The sequence below is a fragment of the Rhinolophus sinicus genome, chromosome 16 (genome assembly GCF_057876585.1).
Source record: "Rhinolophus sinicus isolate RSI-liver-muscle chromosome 16, RSI-T2T, whole genome shotgun sequence".
Classification (NCBI taxonomy): Eukaryota; Metazoa; Chordata; class Mammalia; order Chiroptera; family Rhinolophidae; genus Rhinolophus; species Rhinolophus sinicus.
This window is the reverse complement of record NC_142516.1, coordinates 60,430,827-60,452,405: the sequence shown is the minus strand read 5'-3', so window position 1 is coordinate 60,452,405 and position 21,579 is coordinate 60,430,827. Positions and strand designations below refer to the sequence as shown.

Here is a 21,579-nt window from a genome sequence, read left to right as displayed (position 1 = left end):
TGTCCTCGCTCAGACAGAGAGACCACATGAACTCATCCTTCCTCTGCTTTTTGTTCCATCCTGGCCCTCCATGGGTTTCATGATGCCCACCCACATTGGGGAGGGCCGTCTGCTTTACTCTTTTTACCACTTCAAAGGCTCATCTCTTTACCCTCACAGACACACCTAGAAATAATGTGTTACCAGCTGTCTGGACATCTCTTAGCACAGTCAAGTTGACACAGAAGTAGCCATCATAAATCCTTAGCTCTTCAGCTACCCGTCCACCAAGAACTTGTCTCATTTCTGCACCTCTCTGGAGGAGAGGTGCCGTCAAGCTCTAGGCATGAGGAATGCTCTGCTTCTACCCAGATCAGCTCTACCCACCCACCTACCCACCTGCTCAACAATATTTATTGAGTATATACTATGTTCTAGATCCCACCAAAGGCACTGGTGGCACAGCAGTGACTAAAACAATCTCCTTGCATTTATGTCCTAAGGAGGGAAGATAGACAAAGACAAACGTGTCTACAAATACTGCACAGGATGCTTTGGATGGTAATAGGTGGTATGGAGCAAACAAAACAGTGAGACAGAAGGGGGTGCAATCAGTGAGGCAGCTCTGAGTTGGTGCTTCTTGAGCTGAGATCTGAATAACTGGAAGGAACCAGCCATGAGAAGATAGGTAGAGGGTCTTTCCCTGTAGAACTTTCAGAACCAATTTCTTGTAGACAAGTGACTGGTGAGATTTTGTTTGCCTGAAAGAATGAATTTAGAGACATTGGAGGCATGGAAATTAAACTTTTAAGTGCTTTTAAATAAATAATTGTACTGCTCGTTTACTTCCTGAAATATTTTCCTATTGGAAATTGTTATACAAAACATTTCACAGATAGCTCTAGTTTTAAAGAGCAAAATTTCTATCAAATATAAATAACAGGTAATTTTCTAAAGAAGGTAAAATTGTGACTCTCAGAGAGATGTAGAAATGAACACATGTTAAAGACTTTACTTAACTCATTAATCAATGAGGGAACTAGACAGTTGTTATAACAGATTCAAAGGAGAAATGAAAACAGCACAAATTTATATGGAGTCAACGAATATTGAAATGAATATGCAAATTCAGACTCTAGCTCCTTCCACACTGGAGGGAAGTCCGGTGAACCTCTGTTGGCCTGGACAGAATTGACATGTCTATTGACAACAATTATTTCGCATTGCTATCAGTTATTTACAATTCACAGAGTTGTAAGATAGTTTCCATCTAATCAAAAGCAAATAACCTGGAAGGGTTTCCTCTAGACTGCAGTTTTCCACTAAAGCACATTTTTTTCCCTCCATCTAATCAAACTAAAACAAAATAGCCTCTGCTCCCCCCATGAATAAAAGTAGTTCCTGATACTTGTGGTCTTTGGAGTGAAATGGGGGATGACTCATTTATTCAGTGGCTGCTATGAGCATTATTTGTCATTTATTCCATCCTCACAGTAGCTCCGTGAAGTAGGAGGTGGTGTTCCCCATTTCATAGATACGAAAGTCAGCTCCTGGAGGTTTAAGACACTGCTAGCAAGTGGCAGAGTTAGAATTCCAGGCTGTCTTCCTATCTCCAAAGTATGTGTGTACACACAACACACACACACACACACACTGTGATAACTTGCTGATAGTAAAAGCTGTAAAAATTCTCTGTTTTTTCTTGATTTTCAGGTCAGCATCAACCAAGATGGATCTCAAGAGTGGCCTGGAAGAATGTGCGGTAGCATTGAACTTATTTCTAAGTAACAAATTTACAGATGCCTTAGAATTGCTTCAACCATGGTAATTAACTTCATTTCTTTTAGGTAAAAAAATGTATGTTTTAAGATGTTTTTGATGATTCAGCCTTTGATGTCATGCTTCTCAGTTCATTTATCTGTATTTTCACCTGAATATTTGGTTGAGACCCCTTACTGTTGGTTAGTTTTAATATCCAGTGAAGAAATCTGCCTTTTCAAATTGAATCAGTAGAAAATTTCTGATTCTTTCTCATATTTTAATTTCTATACTTGTTCAAATAATGTCATTTATTGTAGTTTTGTGGAGCTTCATTTTTTATTTTCTTCAGTGAAATATTTTTATGGATGTTCCTCTTTCCTTACATGTAATTAAGAACCGTTTCCTTTGAAATGGGGATGGGAAGAACTAGGGTAAGGTAATCTGCAAAGCTAAAGAATGGAAGAAAATACAAATATGCTTGTTGGGATTCCCTATTTATGTGATTAGCAAGTTGAACAACTTAATTTCAACGGATAGTACCTGTTAATGCATAAAATGTAGCAGCAAAACCTGTGCTCAGCCTTCTTATGACGCCTCCTTTTGATCACAGTCCCCAGCCCGCAGTGTGACTGTAGCTTGACAGGAATTTATTCTTACATTGTGCTTTCAACCCTCAGCCGTGCATTAGACCTCATCATATAATAATCATATAATAATTTCCTAGAAGGTGAGCTGGGCACGAAAGTGGGAATCTCATTCCCTTGAGCAGTCAATACTGTGATATGACTCTGGTCCTTGACTTTGAATCTTGGAAACTAATTTACCTGCTGAGAAGCTGCTGTGTTAATTCTGTTAAGATTTAGAAGAACTTGATCAGTTAGCATTGCAGAGGTTAGGAACAGATGGTAAAATAGACGGTGAAGCTCGCAGCCGAAGGAAATTGTAGTGTCATCTCCTTCACGTGTCTCCCAACCTCTACCTTGCTTGTCTCCTGCCTTTTTTTCCAGTGACTTCTCCATCTCTCCATCTCTATCTCTGCAGTGAGACGAAGGAAGAAAGGTAAACAGAGGGAAGAAAGTCAAGACATGCATTTACCTCTGTTTACCTTTCTTCCTTTGTCTCCTTTTTCAGTCTGTGTTCTGTCTTCTACGTTTTTTATTCAAATAAGTCCTTTTTTTTCTCTAGCAGTGACACCCAGCTGACAATAATGGAATGAAAATAAATGATTTTGTTTTGTATTTAGTGGAGTTTTATATTCTCTGATCATGATGCTTGTTTCACACTGAAATGTATGTTTTTCCTACTTGGATACTTTTTTCCTCTTGGAGGAAATTTTGGTTTAAATATGAGGTTTAACACTGCAAGTACTGATTAACTTTAGGCTGCTCTGATTCCTTGCAGTTCTTTTAAACAACCAGTGCCCTCACTGTCCAGGACAAACTGCAAAGTGTTAAAGAATGTTTAGATTATTTCCATGGGGGAAAAGAATAAAGTGGCTTTCATTTGTTTTAGGCAGCAGCAAGATGTTGTGTATTATATTTGAATTAAAAACAAAACTGTGCATCGCTATTTTAAATCTTACAAGTAATTCACATAATTTAAGAAGTTCTGAGAAAAATGATGGTGAGTTTTTCACAGCTTGAGACTCAGATGTCTGCCATACATTAGGACTAATTGACCTTAAGAATCTAAGGAATTCTCACTGATGATTTGATTGTTTGAATTATCAAGAACTTTAATCAGGAATATCAGATAATGGTTTCAGATTAGATATGGAGTCTAAAATGTACTTTTGTCAAGGCCATTTGTGGCTAAGTTATATTGCAAAAGTCTTCCTTTATCTCGGTCTTTGGCTGGGAGAAGAGGGGGGTCTATTTTAAAGGAGACTACCTTTCAAAAAACATATCAGAATTTGTCCGTTACAAAATATATTCCCAGTGGTTTTTACTTTAGCACTTACTTCAGAACTAAGGACTGGGAAAAATTGCTTTGCTTTGAAACATTTCCTAGGAAATGAATCCGCACGCTGCCCCCTTGTGCTGAAACAGAGAAAAGCATCTTGTCTCGTTTCTGCTTCACCTTGGAACAAACAATCTGTGCTGCCTGTGTGGGCTTACACTGGGAAGTCCTTGCCGCTTGAATTTTTTAGGGCCTGTCTTTCACGATGCATGTTATTTCAGTGATTATGGGAAAGGAGTAAAGATTATCCCTGTGAAAGTCAAGACATGCATTTATTAGGCTTTCTCAGGATTACTATCAGGCAAGACACGGATGCTTTTCAGTTGAATTGAACTGTACTTCTTTTCTGTGTTGCCCCAGGGCTAAGGACAGCATGTACCATGCCTTGGGCTACAGTACCATCGTGGTGTTGCAGGCCATCATGACCTTCGAGCAACAGGACATCCAAAATGGCATTTCTGCCATGAAGGACGCCTTACAAACCTGCCAAAAGTATGAACCGAGTAATTAAATGCTTGTGACATGATTACAAACCTTTATGTCTGTGTGTTTGATCATCAGTTTGATCACCTGAGAGCTCTGTTTGAAGTTGGCCTCTGCTGTAGAAAAGGACTTGAGCTTCAAAGCTTTTCTTGGCTTCATGTAGTTTTATATAATAGAGACACACACACACACAAAATTCCTGTTAGGAATTACAGTATGATTCTTGTTTGGCTAAACACACAGGCATCTGTACTTTCTACTTTTCTTTTTGGTAACTTGAGCTAACAGAGAAGGGCGGAGGGAGATTTCAGTGAGATTAGCAGCAAAAATTTCTCTCAAGGGTCTTCCCTGTGGTGGCTGAGTGTATGTACTACATACGAGGCCAGGCCACGCAAGGCACATTTCTTCTTTTTTTTTTTTATGTGGGAGATGCTGCAACTTCAGAAAGGAATGTTTTATTTGTTTAAAAAAATGACGTAGTTGATCACTCTTGTTGGTGAAATGAGGTGGATTATCCGTTTTATTTTAATCTTTGCTCTGGGTGTATAGGAAGACCCTAGCAAAAGCTTTGACCTAGCATTGGTGAATTTTAACGTTGGTGAAATAATATCCTCCTATAATTATGTTGCAAACCCTACAAATGAAGAGAGAGTTGCCAAATATTGCAGTCGAAGTCCATTCTTTACCCGTGGCGACGCTTACCACAGAAATACAGATTTCAACCACAGAGATCAGGGAAGGTGCTTGGTAGGGTTAGCGCCTGTTTGTGAGGGTTTGTCCGCTCACATGTTCAGTAAGCCAGTTGAATGCCGGTCCAGTGCTTGGAGATGTGAGTGCAGTGTGGGAAAGGATGGTCTTTACCCTGTAGACTTTAGGGTGGAGAGTTCTGCCTCGGTGACTCTTTGGTGTGACCGTGAATGAATGTCAATTGAATGTCAAATGAAAAGGAGCTCGGCCTAATTTATTGTTATTTTTTTTCTTATTCTTTGCAGATATAGGAAAAAGTGCACAGTTGTAGAATCCGTCTCAAGTTTTCTTTCTAGAGGATCGTTGGAACAGATGACTGAAGGTAAGAAGTATTTACAAGATTAATTTTTTTCCTTTCTTTGAAAAATTAAAATGTGACCATGCTCATAAAATTCAGTACTTAAATGTATCACACAAAGTAAATGGAATGTATTTTTTCTCTTCCCCATCATACCCTCCAGAAGTAACCATTTTTAATAGTTGGTTTTGAAGCCTTGCAGATTATTCTGTGTACATGTATAAACATATACATAAGGTACACATAGGGTTTTTGTAGTTGTTCATGTATTGTTCAGTCTTTGCAAGCACAGAATTACCTGATACATACTGTTCTACAACAAGATTTTTCATGTTAATGTTTTCCCATGTCAATACATGTAACTTGTACTTCATTCTATTGAATAGCTATGTAGTAGTATTCCATAGAGGGGGGTTCCATAAATTACTTGCTTTTTCTCTATTGAAGGACAGTTGCATTGTTTTTATTTTTTCACTGTTACAAATAATGTTGGCCTAAAATTCTTGTACATTCATAAAAGTGGAATAACGGAATGAGGATTTGCAAATTGATAATATTTGTAGGTACTTCCTATTGTTTCTTCAAAGAGTTAGGTCAGTTTATATTTTACCATCCACATATAAGAGTTTGTGTTTTTCTGTAAGCTATTACAATTTTTTCAAAGTAAAAGTAATTTTGATCCCTTAAAAAACACTGATGTTGTTTCACAGTAGAGAAAATGTTTGGTTTGTAGACAGTTGAGAATATTCAAGAATCCAGGAATAGCGACCTATAGCATCTGATTAGAGGGATAGGAGGAAATGACTCCTTTGTTCTCAACTATTTCATGTTCCCACTGAGATTAGGGCAGAGGGTCCATAATTGGCTCTGTTTTATAAGTGTTACACTCTAGTCAGAATTGTTTATAAGAGAAGAGCACCCAGATATCCTGCAGAGGAGAAAATAATGTCCTTCAGATGTGGCGATGGCAGAATAAAGCTTCTGCCATCCAAGGAGAATGTGTGCCTGTATTGTCATTGTCAAACTTACTCTCTTAAAGAGGTCACATGAAGTAGTAGCAGCAGCTGTGGCAAGAGCAATTCTGGATGCACTGTCAGAGTCGTTCCTAGTCTTCAGACCACTTTTGAATGTGTTTTAGTGTGAAGTTTTATTTATTTTGGTAGAAGGAGATTATCATCAACTTGTTGTAGACATTGGAGAATTTGGGAACCTTTGCTTGATATGAGGCTAGGGTACTGCTTCCAGGAGAGAACTATGGGACTTGCTCCAAAAGGGCATGGGGTCCACCCTGAGACCCTGTGTGACAGAATGGCAATACATTGGTCACTCTAGGCAGCGGAAGCCCATCTTGTTTTTCTCCGGAAACTGACCTGTAAGAACCCATCAGAATTTATTTATCCCCTTGATTTTTGTGTACAGTGTCTTCATATTTTCCATCTTTGGGCCATTTATGTAAATTGGCCCCAGTAGTCCTAAAGTCCACAGAAGTAGGTCAATGGGAAATTAAATGGGCCCCAAAGAAATCTGACTCTTTCAATTATATTCTCCCTTCTGTTTTCCTTTATATGGTTTCTCTGTGATGGCCCATTGCCCCCCATGTTCCTTTTTCTTTGCAATAAGAAGGTTGACATTTGAGATTTTTTTTTTACCTTAGTTTTGGGTAGAATAACATGGTATTTTGGGGGTAAGTATAAATCATAGTAGTAGTAATAATAATATTAATAACAATAATAATTCAAAAAATAATACTGATGATGCCCTATTTTAAAAAGCACTCTCTGTGTCAGGCACTGTCCTGGTGCTTTCCTTAACAGTACTCAATCTAATCTGTGGAACCTGTTTATAGACTAGGAACTAAAGTTAAGAGAAATTAAGATTATCCGACCAGCAGAGCAGGGTTCAGACCTGCTCTTTCCACTGCACCCCAAACATTCTCCTGTAGGCATGTAGAAAAGGGCACAGAATGTGTCGTACGTGGAGGAGGGAAATGTTGGAATGTTCCTATGTTAGACATCTTGAAAATAAAAGATACTGTGTTCTTATCTTTTTATGATGCCTTTGGACATAACACTTTAGAAAATCTAGAATAGATAGAAAATTACTTTTTACTAAATACTAAAAAATAAACAACACTGAGATACCACTGCACACCTATTAGAATGTCCAGAATCTGACAATACCCAGTGCTGGCGAGCGTGTGGAGCCGCAGGAAGCTCATTCATGCTGGTGGGAATGCAAAGCGGTGCAGCCACTTTGGAAGGCAGCATGGCAGTTTCTTACAAAACTAAACATGCTGTTGCTATAAAATCCAACAGTCGCTCTCCTTAATATCTACCCAGAGGAGCTGAAACTTACATCCATAGAAAACCCTGCAAATGAATGTTTATAGCCGCTTTCTTTATAATTACCCAAACTTGTAAGCAACCAAGATGTCCTTCAGTAAGTGATTGGATAAATAAACTGTGGGGCATCCAGACAATGGAGTATTATTTAACACTAAAAAGAAATGATCTGTCAACCCATGTAAAGACATGGAGGAATCTTTAATGCATATTATTAAGTGAAAGACACCAATCTGAAAAGGTGACACACACCGTATGATTCCAAGTATGTGACATTCTAAAAAAGGCAAAACTATGGAGACAGTAAAAAGTTCAGTGGTTTCCAGGGTCTGGGGGTGGAGAGCTGAATATGTGGAACATGGGGATTTTTAGAGCAGTGAAAATACTCTGGATGATTCCATGATGGATACATGTCATTACACATTTGTCCAAACACAGAGAATGTGCAACACCAAGAGTGAAACCTAATGTACACTATGGACTTTGGGTGGTTATGATGTGTCAGTGGAGTTTCATGAGTTGTAACAAACATCTCTGCGCAGGGTGGCAGGGGAAGACAGTGGGAGAGGTTGTGCATATGTAGGGGCACGGGGTGTATAGGAAGTCTCAATTTTGCTATGAAGTTGAAAGCACTGTAAAAAATAAAGTCTTAATTAAAAAATAATAAAAATAAATTAACTTGTGACTATAACCTATTCTGAAATACAGGTTTATTTAGACTTTTATATCTAAAGGCATGTTTAGTTAACAGTCCAGTGCATAATGGATATATGTCCTTCAGTGAAGTAACGGATTTATCATTAAAAGGTGCTCTGGTGGGTACCTACTCATAAATGACAAGTGCCTACTTATGAGAGCCAAGGAACTGCCCCAAAATAAATCAAACAGAGTGAAGAAATAAGACTTTTAAGTTGTATTTTATTCCTAATGAGTTTGGCTGCCACTGCAGCCCAAACAGACTTTGTGTCTTCAAGGGAGCGTGTCAAAACATTGTAGCCTTAGTATATGATTTGTTTTTCCTCTTGGTAATTTTCATTTACATACTAGAGTGGCTGGTTGTCTGCAGGAGTGAGTATATTTAATTACACTTTTCCTGGGTTTCACATGGATGGCTCCCATTCTTCTCTCGTGGCTGGCATATTGCCCTGAATGGCTTTCCCATTTCCTTTAAGAACAGATACTTACATGCGGTGCTTAAACCTAAGTCCTGAGAGAGATTTAATATGAAGAATACTTACATATGGTTTATAGAGTTCAGACTTTCTTGCCTTTTATCTCTGCCTTCTGGTTACATCTTTTAGCTGTTCTTAGATTTGTCATCTTTACATTAACCCCAATGCAATCACTCTTCTGCTCAGATCTCTGCAAAGCCTACTGAATCAAGCCCCGACGTTGACATTCAAGGTTGTCCATAATTTAGCCCCGACTTACACTACCAGACCCATTGGCCACTCCTCCCTTTCCACCTTGTGCTTCAGCCAGAGGCACACCCGCAGCTGCTCTGGGCGTCTGCCTGTGCTGGTTCCCTGCAAACAGCAGCTTCACCTCTGGGTACCTGCCCTAACAATCTGTGTTACTGCGCAGACTTTCAAGGGGAATAATTCCTAACAATCCCCCTTTCTTACACATGTACCTAGGAAAAGGCTTTTCTGGCGACTGGAAAAACTGAAGTTACCAGTTTTTATCCCACTGAACACACCGAGTAAAATCCAAAGGCACACTTTGAAGTGAGGTGTTTCAAAGGCGTGAGACCCTGTTGATGCTGCCAGAAGGTGCACAGGTCATGATTCAAGTTCGGCCCCATCTGTATGCTTGCTTTTGGGGGACCTGAGCTGCACAGAGTTGCTTTGTAAATCCAATCTGTGTAATATGAGCATGGCAGGAAGGTGAACCAATTTGTGAGAACCAATGTGCTGTGTGTGTGTGTGTGTGTGTGTGTGTGTGTGTGTGTGTGTATGTGTGTGTGTGATGGGGAGTCTGGTGTGTAAGAGGAAACCAGCAGAGAGAAGTTGGGTAGCTTTCTTGAGGCTCCACAGCTACGTCCTTGGGAGAGCCTTCCCCCAACCCAGGCTGTTAAACTCCCCAAGCTCATTAATTTAAAAAAAATACCAATTTGTCTCTCATGGGTAAAACAGGAATCTGCTGATTTTTTTTTTTTTTTTTTTTTTTAGTGCAAACATGCAAAGATTCCCCCCTTCTCCCCAATCTCTGCCAGTGTAATGGATTGTGTAGGAAGGTAGGACATATTTTTGAGGCATTCCACATGTCCCTGGGTCATACATGGCTTTACAGGACTTCTTTGGTCAGTGCTCTGTTGCTGTGCTGCGTAGATGTCTCAGTGATCTAAATAGCCTAAAACTGCTGGTGAGAACTCTTCACATCAAGGCTTCTGTGTGACGTACCAGGACCTGGGTGTGCAGGACAGTGCTTTGTTCCCAGAACAGTAGAGAATTGCTATTGTCTCCTCAGGTTAATAACGTATCTCATCATTGCCATGCTTAGCATACCTTCATATTTTAGCAGCTAGAATTCATAAATTGAACTTAGTTTTTTTAGTCTTTATAAGCGTGTGAAACTTGCTTGTTACTGTTAAAAAATAAGTGGTTTCCGTTTTTTTTTTTGTTTTTTTTTAAAGTGCTTTTACAGTTTGATTTCCTCTTGTGAGCTGAGTTTGGGTCTCTGACACCAACTACCTGACTCCTCACAGTTGTTTTTGACTGGAACCATAAGATGACTTCCTCAAAGCGTTCTGGGAAAAAATTTTGCGCGTTCTGGGAAAAAATCTTGCTAAGGGACAGAACTGAGGTCATCATTCCACTTTTACGGAAACACCAGAGCAATCTAGCTGTTTGTGTCTCTCTTGGGCTCATGTATCTACCAGTCTTTTCTGAACATCTCAGAGCAATTACTGTGGATGTGGGATTTTCCTTAATATGTTTTTATTTGTTTTTAATAGAGGAAATGCATGCCGAAATCTGTTATGCCGAGTGTCTCCTGCAGAAAGCAGCACTCACGTTTGTGCAGGTAATGAACCTTTGGCTGAGAGTTGTATTGCTGGGGAAGCCTGCCAGTACGCCACAGCAAAAATGTGGCTCATTCTGTCAGTGCTTCAGTTCTTTCGACTTTTTATAGTTGTCATGAAAGATACTTGTTATTCTGACAAACTTTGGCTGAAGAAAGGACTCCTGGGAGCTTTGGTCCTAATCAAATGCACTTAGAGTCTGTTTTGAACTTCAGTCTACCGAGAACCACTGCCTTTTAAAGAAACTGCCTCGCAACCACCACACCTAATTTCAGGAGGCTTTGCTGTATGAAAACTGAGCTTATCCCTCCCTCTCTGTTTTTGCTCATGGTAGAGGGCTGCACGCAGCAGTGGCCCTGGCAGAAGAGGCTTCCTTAATCCTTGGCCATTGCCTTCTGTTATGCATGCATGGAGAGCTGAACTTTTCATGTACACTTCAGATTTTATTTTCCCTTCTCTTCTATTCTCATTCCCCTTTCTTGCATTTAGTTCTTCCTTTGGAAGAGGAGCTTTAAAAACTCACTGAAAATAATGAATCCTCTTCTTGTGGGGCATTTTAATTTCACCTCTAGGAACTGTTACAGCCAATACCTTGCCTATCATTGTATCTTACAATGCTTCTAAAAAACATGGATTTTTAACCTCATGGCCTCATGGAAGGCAGTGGTGGATACAGTAGGTCAACGATGAGGTGGAAATTGTAAGGGGGCAGATAATCAACTGTAAAACGGAAAATCTTCCTCAATATCAATGTTTACATTGTGTTGAGTGAGAGTTGCTTTTCTCTTTTTCTGGAGGTTGACGTTCTTAGACTGGATTCTGCGTTAGTAAAATTGCATCAATCTGGTCTATGACCCTATTTCCTAAAACCCAATATATTATGAAGGCTGGTTGAAAACAACAGTCTTATTGCCTCAATAAACATAATGCTAGTCACGGAGGCCTTTGTTTTTTTCTAGTGTGTTTCCCAGATGGGGATTTTACAATCAAATCTGAGATTTGAAAGCTTATGTTTTACATGGGGACTTGCCATTAAATATCTGGCTTCTCTCTTCCTCATGCCCTCATAGCCAATCAATTTCATGGTCATGCTTCTTTGAGAAGATTTAGCAGCTCCTTCTCTTCCCTTTTGTTCTGACTATAATTATTCTAGTGCAGGTGCTCATCAGCTCTTCCCTAGACTGCACGGTAACCTAGTGACCCTCTGTGATTTCTCTTACCTCCAGCTCATTCTCCATTGTGCAATTGAGCATCCTCTCAAAGATGAGAATCGCACCTTGTCATTTCTCTGCTTCAGCACTTAGTAGCTCTCATGGACTATGGCAGTGGTTCTGTATCAGAATATCAGAGATGGGGGAGGCTTTTTCACACTAAACTGGTATCTCTCCCCACATTTCCTACTCTCCTCTTACCGATGTCCTCAGATGCTACTGGCAGGTATGTTGCATACTTGCGTGGAGTGGGTAGAGGTGGCTTTCTTGCTCCTTAGTTCTTTCCTTCTTTGCTGTAGATTTCTGCAGCAGCGCTGAGTTACCTAACACAGATGACCAAGCACACCATGGTCTGTAATGCTTCCTTGCCTTCCCACCCATTTTCCTTTGCTTGCAGAGTTCACATCTGCTTTGCCTTCCTTCACCAGGCCACTTTTCAGTCATTTTTTTGTGCTTTAACCACTGATATTTCCAGGAGGCTTTTGCGGATTTCTTCATGCCCCCACCTTGCCCACCTTTGTGCTCTCATGACATTCTGTGCATGTCTCCATCCGCATGCATTCCTCCATCCCTGAGCACATTGTATTGCTTTTATCTGATTTTTGCATTCGGATGCCTAGTGTGAAATAGCCATTCAGTAAATGTTTGGTGAATCATGAAATGAAATATTCTTATTTGGGGCAGATTTTAATCTAATTTAAGAAATTCTTTCCTGGCCATTATTGCAACTTGTATAATCCTAAGATTCCATAAAACAATACAGATAAATACTTAAATTACATAGTGAAATTTGTGTTTATTGATTCATATAATAATTTGTGTTAAATATTTAAGTAATTAACAAAATTTGCAAACTAAAATCAGTTTTTCTTTTGCTGCAGAAGGATGCTCAAGTGTACAGGAAATAAATACCAGAGTATCTTTCTGATATTAATAGAGTAGAAAAACATTCTTGGAAATGTGAAACATGGGAAATGTGAAACATTTGCACCATCTATTATATAGTAACTTCCTTTAAGCAGTTACTTGATATACTTTATTAAGAGACTCTTTTGGAATCCTAGTCTAGAATGCTGACCCTAAAAATGGCATTCATTTAGGCTAACTGCCTCAATTTTATGGTTGATGACCAGTAGGCAAAGAGAAATGACTTTTTTTCCCCAAAAAACAAAATTTCATGTTAGTGACAACAAATTTAAAATGCAGAATAGTTGTTTTTAGTCCAGAAATGTATATGAATGAAATTCACAATGTTAAATAGACTCTGTCTGCTAACGTATCGGGCGAAAGAAGAACCATAATCCCATTTACTGGAGTATGACAGACAGGGATGGGAAAGTTAGGCCTTAGAGCATATCCCCCAACTCAACCATTTTGGATTCTATTGAACCCCCCCAGAAGAAAATTGCTCAGTAAAGATGACGTTTATTAAAGTAGGTTTGGACTAACCTATAAACCCCTAATTGGTCTGATACTTCTTTAATTGCTTCCTTAAAGTAATTCAAGGATTTTAAAAATGTTTCCTTTTTGTTGTCCTCTAACTTGGAAGAAAAATAACAAACAAGTATTTCAAATGTAAAGCAAGAAGAATGTTTTAATTAAAAATTATGTCCTCAAGAGACAGTATTTTGTTATAAGCACACAACTACATAGCTTTGGGGAGAGTGTAAGAATCTTTTGCTAAATGATTTAATTATTTAATTGAATTGTTTTCAGGATGAAAATATGATCAACTTCATCAAAGGTGGAATGAAAATTAGAACAAGTTACCAAATATATAAGTAAGTTAAAAATTAAGATGTGTGTGGTGTTTTTTTAAAAATCTTATAACTGGAAGTTTGTACCGTTTTGACCACCTTCATGTGGTTTTTAAATGATTCATGTACTATGCACTACCACTTTGTACTTCAAAATTCTCATTAAGTATGACTAGGTTTCTTTTATTTGGTATTGGTAAAAATGCACATGATTTTGGCCTACTGCGTATGTATTCAATGCGATAAGGCAACAGAATTTAAGTTCAAATACAATTTTAAGGGAAAAATAGCTGAAAATAAGGGGGGCACTGACATAATTTCTGATTAGATAATCTTAGTATCTCTCTTCTAAAAACAATTTAGAAATTTAAAATGACAGGTATGTCTTTGATTCAGACTCTAGAGTTGCATTGCCCAGTAGAATTTTCTGCAGTGATTCACATATTCAATTAAGGTGGACCATAGTGTTGTTCATATCTTTCGTATCCTTTCTGATTTTTCTCTAGTTGCTCTATCATTTACTCACAATGCTATAAATCTCCAACTTTGATTCTGGAGTCAGCTATTTCTCCCTTTAGTTCTGTCAGTGTTTGCTTTGAATATTTAGAACCTCTGTTGTTAGGCTCATATATATTTTAATTATCTAATCTTTATAATAAATTAATCTTATTATCATTATGAAATGTCCCTACTTAACTCCGTATAGTGTTGTCTTGAAACCTGTTGTCTGATATAGCTATTCTTGCTATTCTTAGTTTTTTAAATGGCTACTCTATGTGATTACAATATACTTCTTATCACTGCCAACTTAGAGTTAATATTGTACCATTGCATATAAAATATAAGAACCTTGCAAAAGTATAGTTTCATTTACCATCTGTTGTCTTTTATACTATTCTTGTGATAGTGCACTTATGTATTATAAACCCCACATGCAGTGTGAAGCTTTTGCTTTAAACAGTCATTATAGTTTTCTCTATTTACCCAGATAGCTGCCATTTTTGGTGTTCTTCATTTGTTCCTATATACTTTCAGACTGAAGAATTCTTTTTAATATTTCTTGTAGTGCATGTGTGCTTTCAACAATTCTCTTCATTTCATTTATCTGAAAATGTCTTTATTTTTTCCTTCATATTTGAAGGCTATTTTTGCTCAATATAGCATAATGAGTTACAAGGGTTTCTTTTTTTTCCTTCTTTTACCCCTTTTATTTTGTCCTCTATTATTTCTGATCAGAAGTCAGATTTATTTGTATCATTGTTCCTATATGTAATGTGTCATTTCTTCCGGCTGCTTTGAAGACTCTTTTGTATCCTTGGTTCTCAGCAGTTTGACTGTGATGTGGCTTTGAGAAATTTGTGGCCATTATTTCTTCAAATATTATCTTCTGCTCTATTCTTACTCACTCTTCTCCTTCTGAGACTAATTACATGTTAGTCAGCCTCATTTTGTTCAATAGGTCACTTAGGTGCTGTTCATTTAAAAAAAATATTTTTTCCACATTGGGTATTATCTCAACATCTGGACCATTGTGGGGTCAGTTTCTATTGTCTGTTTTTTCTCTTGACTCTATGTCATATTTTTCTATTCTTATGTCAATGATTTTTAAATTGTGCACTAGATATTGATACATTGTAGGGACTCTAGGCTTTGTTACCTTTCTCAGAAGAGTGCCTATTTTTATTCTGGAAAGCATTTAACTTGACTAGACTTAGGCTTCAAACTCTTACTCTCTAGTAATAGGCAGCATCTGAAATCGTGGTTGCATTATTTCTCCTGTCTTGCTTCTGCTTTTCTTTGGAGTCTCCCCAGTGCTGACATAGTTCATGGCTCAGCTACGAATTTGAGTGGAGTTTTAATACTGATTTTGGTGTTTCTCTCCTATGCGGTTCTCCTCTATCTGAAAATTTGCCCATTATCTACAGTCACTCTGACAGTCTTGAACTCTGTACTCTGACTTTTTAAGCAATAAGACTGGTTTTCTGTATAAGTTCTAGGCACCGGGGAGTACTTTCAGGTGACTAGTTATACAAATGTAAAGTCCATTCAAGAGTTGTTCCCTTCTGAGTGTTGAGATTTGACACTATCACCATATGTACTCCAAATGATACCACATTCCTGTTTTACAGGAAACACATAAGTATAGACTTTTCTTACCTGTGCCACCAAATTCCATTCCTAATTAAAGAACAAAGCTTATCCTCTTGTACAAAGCTTATCCTCTTGTGATGAACATAGAGAAACTCTATTCAAGCTTGGTGAATATCCTTTTATGATCAGAAAGAATTAGTGTGACTAGGCATTCTAAATGTCTCATTTAATAGCAGGCATCGTGGGGAATTGAGATTATTAATATGTATATTATATATATATATATATATATATATATATATATATATATATATATGTATGTATTTTTTTTAAATAGTTTTTTTTAAAATTTTTTATTGGGGAACAGTGTGTTTCTCCAGGGCCCATCAGCTCCAAGTAGTTGTCCTTCAGTCTAGTTGTGGAGGGTGCAGCTCATCTCTAAGTCCAGTCACCGTTTTCAATCTTAGTTGCAGGGGGCACAACCCACCATCCCATGTAGGAATTGAATTGACAACCTTGTTGTTGAGAGCTCACACTTTAACCAACCGAGCCATCCTGTCACCCTTCTGGAAGCTCAGCGGCAGCTCGCTATCTTCAATCTAGTTGTGGACGGTGCAGCTCACTGGCCCATGTGGGAATCGAAAAGGCAACCCTGTTGTTAAGAGCTCGTGCTCTAACCAACTAGCCATCCGGCTGCCCCTTGTTTTGTTTTTTTAATGAGACTCAGGAACTGCCCTGTAACATTTTTATTAGCACACAATGTATATCAATCCGTGGGGTAGATACCATGAAGAGTGAAACATAATCCCAGTCTGTAAAATGTAAAGTGTACTTAAATAGAGACTTGAATTTTTTAACCTCCAGTTCTCATGAAAGCATTTTTGCGAGGAGTCCACCAAAGAGGCAATAGAGATATCCATCAGAGGTTAATAGTGTTTATCTTTGAGTGATATGATTACAGGTGCTTTTATGTTTTTTGTTTGTTTATTTGTTTTCTATAGAGTATATTTAATGTTTTATAAGTGGACAAATAAACACTAGTTTTTAAAATTAAAAAAAAAAAAAGTTGTTCTCCTCTTTCAAAATTCAACTTTTCTCCAGTTTCTGGCTACCCCCCCACACACACACTTTCCAGTGCCTGCAGATATATTTTAAATATGTATTTTCCATTTTTTCAAGAATTTATAATTGTGATCTGTGGGAAGATCACCATTAGTGAAAGCAGAGCCAAGATTTAGTATTTTAAGAGATACTTATACCCAAAATGATTTCATAAAATTATATTCCAGTCAAAATACTGGTGGGTGGAGGGATGGAGTTTTGGAACTTGACATGTGTTTAGTTTTCCTCTCAAAATGTTTTTTAGAAGATATAAAAGAATATTAAAGTAGATTGTTTTTCCAGTCATCAAAACTTAAGACACTGAAGGAATTAAAACAAAGTCTTGTAATGGCACAGACATGTATATCAGTGGAATGGAACAGAGGGTTTTGAAACAGACTGTGTGTGTGTACGCTCGCCCTCAAGTGCATGCGAGTACATGTGTGCACACACACACACACACACAGACATTTACCTGGAAATGCGAAATGTACTGAATTCATATATATGTATGTGTGTGTGTATATACATATATATATATATATATATATATATATATATATATATATAGAATTCTTATTTATATATATATAATTCCTATATAATATATATACCCATAATTCCTATATAATAAATATGTATATGTGTATATGTGTACATATACACACATACACACATACATAGGTCTCAGAACAATGGGGAAAGATGTGTACTTTAATAAATGGTTTGTGGAAAATTGCCTTTTTTTTTTTGGGAAAGAAATATTATACAGTACAGCATAGGGAATATAGTCAACAATATTGTAATAACTATGTACAGAGTCAAATGGCTAATAGACACTACTGGGGTGATTACTTTGGTATGTAAATGTCTAATCATGTTTTGTACACCTGAAATTAATATAATATTCTATGTCAATGGTAATTGAAAAATAAATTTTTTAAAACTAGTAAAAAGTCAAAAGACCATAAGACAAAGACTATAAAAATAAATTCCATATAGGTTTAACATTAAAATATTGTTAAAAGAGTACTAATGAAACATAAAGTATTTTTTATATTTCTAAAGTACAAAGGCCTTTAAACTGTTTTATTTTAAAATTTTTCCCTTTTAAATAATTTCAGAATTTTTACAAATAATTTTTATATATTCTTCACTGAGATTCCAAATGTTAACATCTTATGGAAACACAGTACAATTATTAAAATCAAGAAACTAACATTGATACAATATTACTAACTACTCTATTGACTTTACTCAAATATCTCTAATTGTCAAACTAATGTCCTTTTTCTGGGCCAGGATTCAATCCAGGATCCTAGATGTTGCATTTAGTTGTTATGTCTCCTTAGTCTCTTTTAATCTAGAAGGGTTCCTCAGTCTTTCTTTGACTTTCATGACCTCGATGTTTTTGAAGAATGCTGGGCAGTTATTTTGTAGAACATCTCTCAATGTGGACTTATCTAATGTTTCTTTTATGATTAAATTTAGATTTTTTATTTACGGTGGGATATCATAGAAGTGATGTTGTGTCCCTCAGTGTATTATATCAGTAGATACATGATTTCAATTTCAGAAGCCTTGTTAAGTATAACATAGAAGAAATCATAAAAGATTGACTTGGGCAAATAAACGTTTACATTTTCATCATATAAAAATACACCATAATAAAAAATACAAATGGAAAAGTGATGTGAATGACTAAGGGCAAATGACAGTGTGTGATGCTCATAGCTTGGTGGGAGTTATTCTGGAAGATGTTCTGGCAGTATATATCAAAATTAAGACTGTATGTCACCTTTGATCTCAGAAGTCCCTTTTCTAAGAATTTATCCTAAGGTTGGTTAGGATAGTATAACTATAGTATAACTTAATGTAGGAAAAGTAATTGATGAATGTACAAGAATACTCTAAGCAGCATGGTTTATAATATGGAAAATTTGGAAACAAATATTTAACAATAGAAATTTGGTTAAATAAATTATTCCATAGAATGCAATAATATGCACTTGTTAAAGAATAGGTAGCTTTCATACATTTTCTTGGGAAATTATCAATATTACCTATAGAACATTATATACTCTATGATCCTATTTGTGTTTTTTAAAGATTGCATTCTTAATAAAGCATTAAAACACCTAGAAGATTATTTACCAGACTGTTAACAGTGACTATCTCTCTGCGGTGTGGTTTTGTAGGGATACTTATGCTCTTTCCATATTATTTGAAAATATTGTAACAATTATCTATTATCAGCAAATAGGAATTTACATTTTGATTAAAATAAGAACTCTGAATGTCATATCCACCTCCTGCCATCCTGTTGATATACTTTTTTTTTTTTTTTAAGATTTTATTGGGGAAGGGGAACAGGACTTTATTGGGGAACAGTGTGTACTTCCAGGCCTTTTTCCAAGTCAAGTTGTTGTCCTTTCAATCTTAGTTGTGGAGGGCGCAGCTCAGCTCCAGGTCCAGTTGCCATTCCTAGTTGCAGGGGGCGCAGCCCACCATCCCTTGCGGGAGTAGAAACCAGCAACCTTGTGGTCCCTTGCAGGAGTCGAAACCAGCAACCTTGTGGTTGAGAGGACACGCTCCAACCAACTGAGCCATCCGGGAGCTCAGCGGCAGCTCAGTGCAAGGTGCCATGTTCAATTTTAGTTGCAGGGGACGCTGCCCGCCATCCCTTGCGGGAGTCGAGGAATCGAACTGGCAACCTTGTGGTTGAGAGCCTGAGCTCCAACCAACTCAGCCATCCAGGAGGCAGCTCAGCTCAAGGTGCTGCGTTCAATCTTAGTTGCAGGGGGCGGAGCCCACCAACCCTTGCGGGAGTCGAGGAATTGAACTGGCAACCTTGTGGTTGAAAGCCCACTGACCCATGTGGGAATCGAACCGGCAGCCTTTGGAGTTAGGAGCATGGAGCTCTAACCACCTGAACCACGGGGCCGGCCCCATCCTGTTGATATTTTGACAGTTGAGTTTTTTATTCATGTGTATACCCATAAATAATTATCTTTTTATATCATGAAATTATGTTTTGTGCCATTTTGAAATTTCCTTTTTCACTTCATATCAGAAAATTTGGGGTCATTAAATATTTTTAATTCATCATGGTTTTTAATGGCTGCTTAGTATTCCATTAGTATATGAACCACATGTATATGTATAAATGTATGCATTCATGCAGCTGTCTTCTTAACTAATTTCCTGTTGCCTATTTTGTTTATAAATTTTCATTGTACATAAGTAATATAATATCTCTCCTTATAGATAAAGTTTTGTGTGTATCAATACTATTTCCTTAGAATAAAATTGGATTTGTTGGTTCAAAGGTATATATATATTTAAGATTTTTGATATATAATGCAGAATTATTTTGAAGAGTAACTGGGTTGGCAAACTTTTCATAAAGGACCGGGCAGTAAGGATTTTAGACTTGTGGGTCATAAGTACTCTGTCTCAACTACTGAACCCTATAACTGTAGTGTGTAAGCAGCCATAGACAATAACTAAATGAATGGGTGTGATTGTTCCAATAGTGTGCCAACCCCTGCACTGTACCACCAGAAGTAGGTGAATGTATCCATTTGTTCTTACCACTGCCAGCCCTGATTTTCCATTTAAAACTTAAAATAATGCTTTATTATCACCAATGCATATATATTTTACAAAATAGGAAAATGTCAATAACAAATATTAAAACAAACACACACACACACACACACACACCATATACTCTTACCAGTCAGTGATTACAGCTGTTAATACCTCAGTATATGTTCTTCTAGAATATTTTCTATACAAATCTAAAGATTTATGTACTTTCTAACCAAAATGAGATAACACTGTACATATTCTTTTGCAACTTGCTTTTTCCAGTTAATGATCTTTATATTTCCATGCCAGTAAATCTTTATTTCATGTAATACCCAATCCATCTTCAAATTTTCCCACTTGTCCCAAATTTCTTTATTCCTGGTATGTCTGCACCAGGATCCAACCCAAGACTATCTAATGCATTTGATGTTTATGTCCATTAAATATATTTTATTTTAGAAGAATCTCTATACTCATGACAGTTGTTGAAAAGCCCAGTCCAGTTGTCCTACAGAATATCTACAGATTTGTTTGGTGCCTTTCTCGAGTTTTCATTTAGCTTGTTTCTTTTCTTAGTCAGCTCAGGCTGCAATTACAAAATTCTATAGACGCGTAGCCTAAACAACAGAAATGTATTGTCTCCTAGTTCTAGTGGTTGGAAGTCCAAGTTCAGGGTTCCAGCACAATCAGTTTCTGGGTGAGGACTCTCTTCTTGGCTTGCTGACAGCCACCTTCTCACTTGTCCTCACATGACAGAGAGAGAGTTATCTCGTTTTCTTCCTCTTCTTGTAAGGCCACTGAATTTTACTGATTAACACGTTGCGTACGGATCACGAGAATCTTCACGAGGGATTTAAACCCCGCCATACGCAACGTGTTAAGACGCCACCCTGTGACCTCATTTACTCTGAATTACCTCCTACAATCCCAATCTCCAAATACAGTCACCCTGGGTGGTTAGAGCATCAACATATGAATTTGGGGGGGACATAATGCAGTCCATAGTATTTCTCTAGCCCCTTATATTTCCTGTAAACTGTAAGTTAGATCTGCAGAATTACTAGATTCAGGTTAAATGCATTTGGCTAGAATATGTCATAAATGAAGATATATGGCTTATAATTAAATCACAGCAAGTGATACATAACATCTGGTTATTTCTTAATACCTTTAAAATATATTTGTCAATTTAATAAGCAATTCCTGGTTATTACCAATTTTTATATCTGTCATT

The 21,579-nt window shown here is 37.3% G+C and overlaps 1 protein-coding gene across 5 annotated transcripts in view; it reads left to right on the top strand.

Annotated features, from left to right (window-relative positions):
* Nucleotides 1–21,579, top strand: part of TTC39B (tetratricopeptide repeat domain 39B) — a 121,879-nt gene that overhangs the window by 68,748 nt on the left and 31,552 nt on the right. For all 5 annotated transcript variants that reach the window (XM_019739166.3, XM_019739170.3, XM_019739168.3 and 2 more), the window contains 5 exons: nt 1,693–1,803; nt 4,060–4,191; nt 5,175–5,251; nt 10,526–10,593; nt 13,519–13,583. In XM_019739166.3, coding sequence (XP_019594725.3) covers nt 1,693–1,803; nt 4,060–4,191; nt 5,175–5,251; nt 10,526–10,593; nt 13,519–13,583 — 453 coding nt within the window. The remainder of the gene's footprint in view (nt 1–1,692; nt 1,804–4,059; nt 4,192–5,174; nt 5,252–10,525; nt 10,594–13,518; nt 13,584–21,579) is intronic.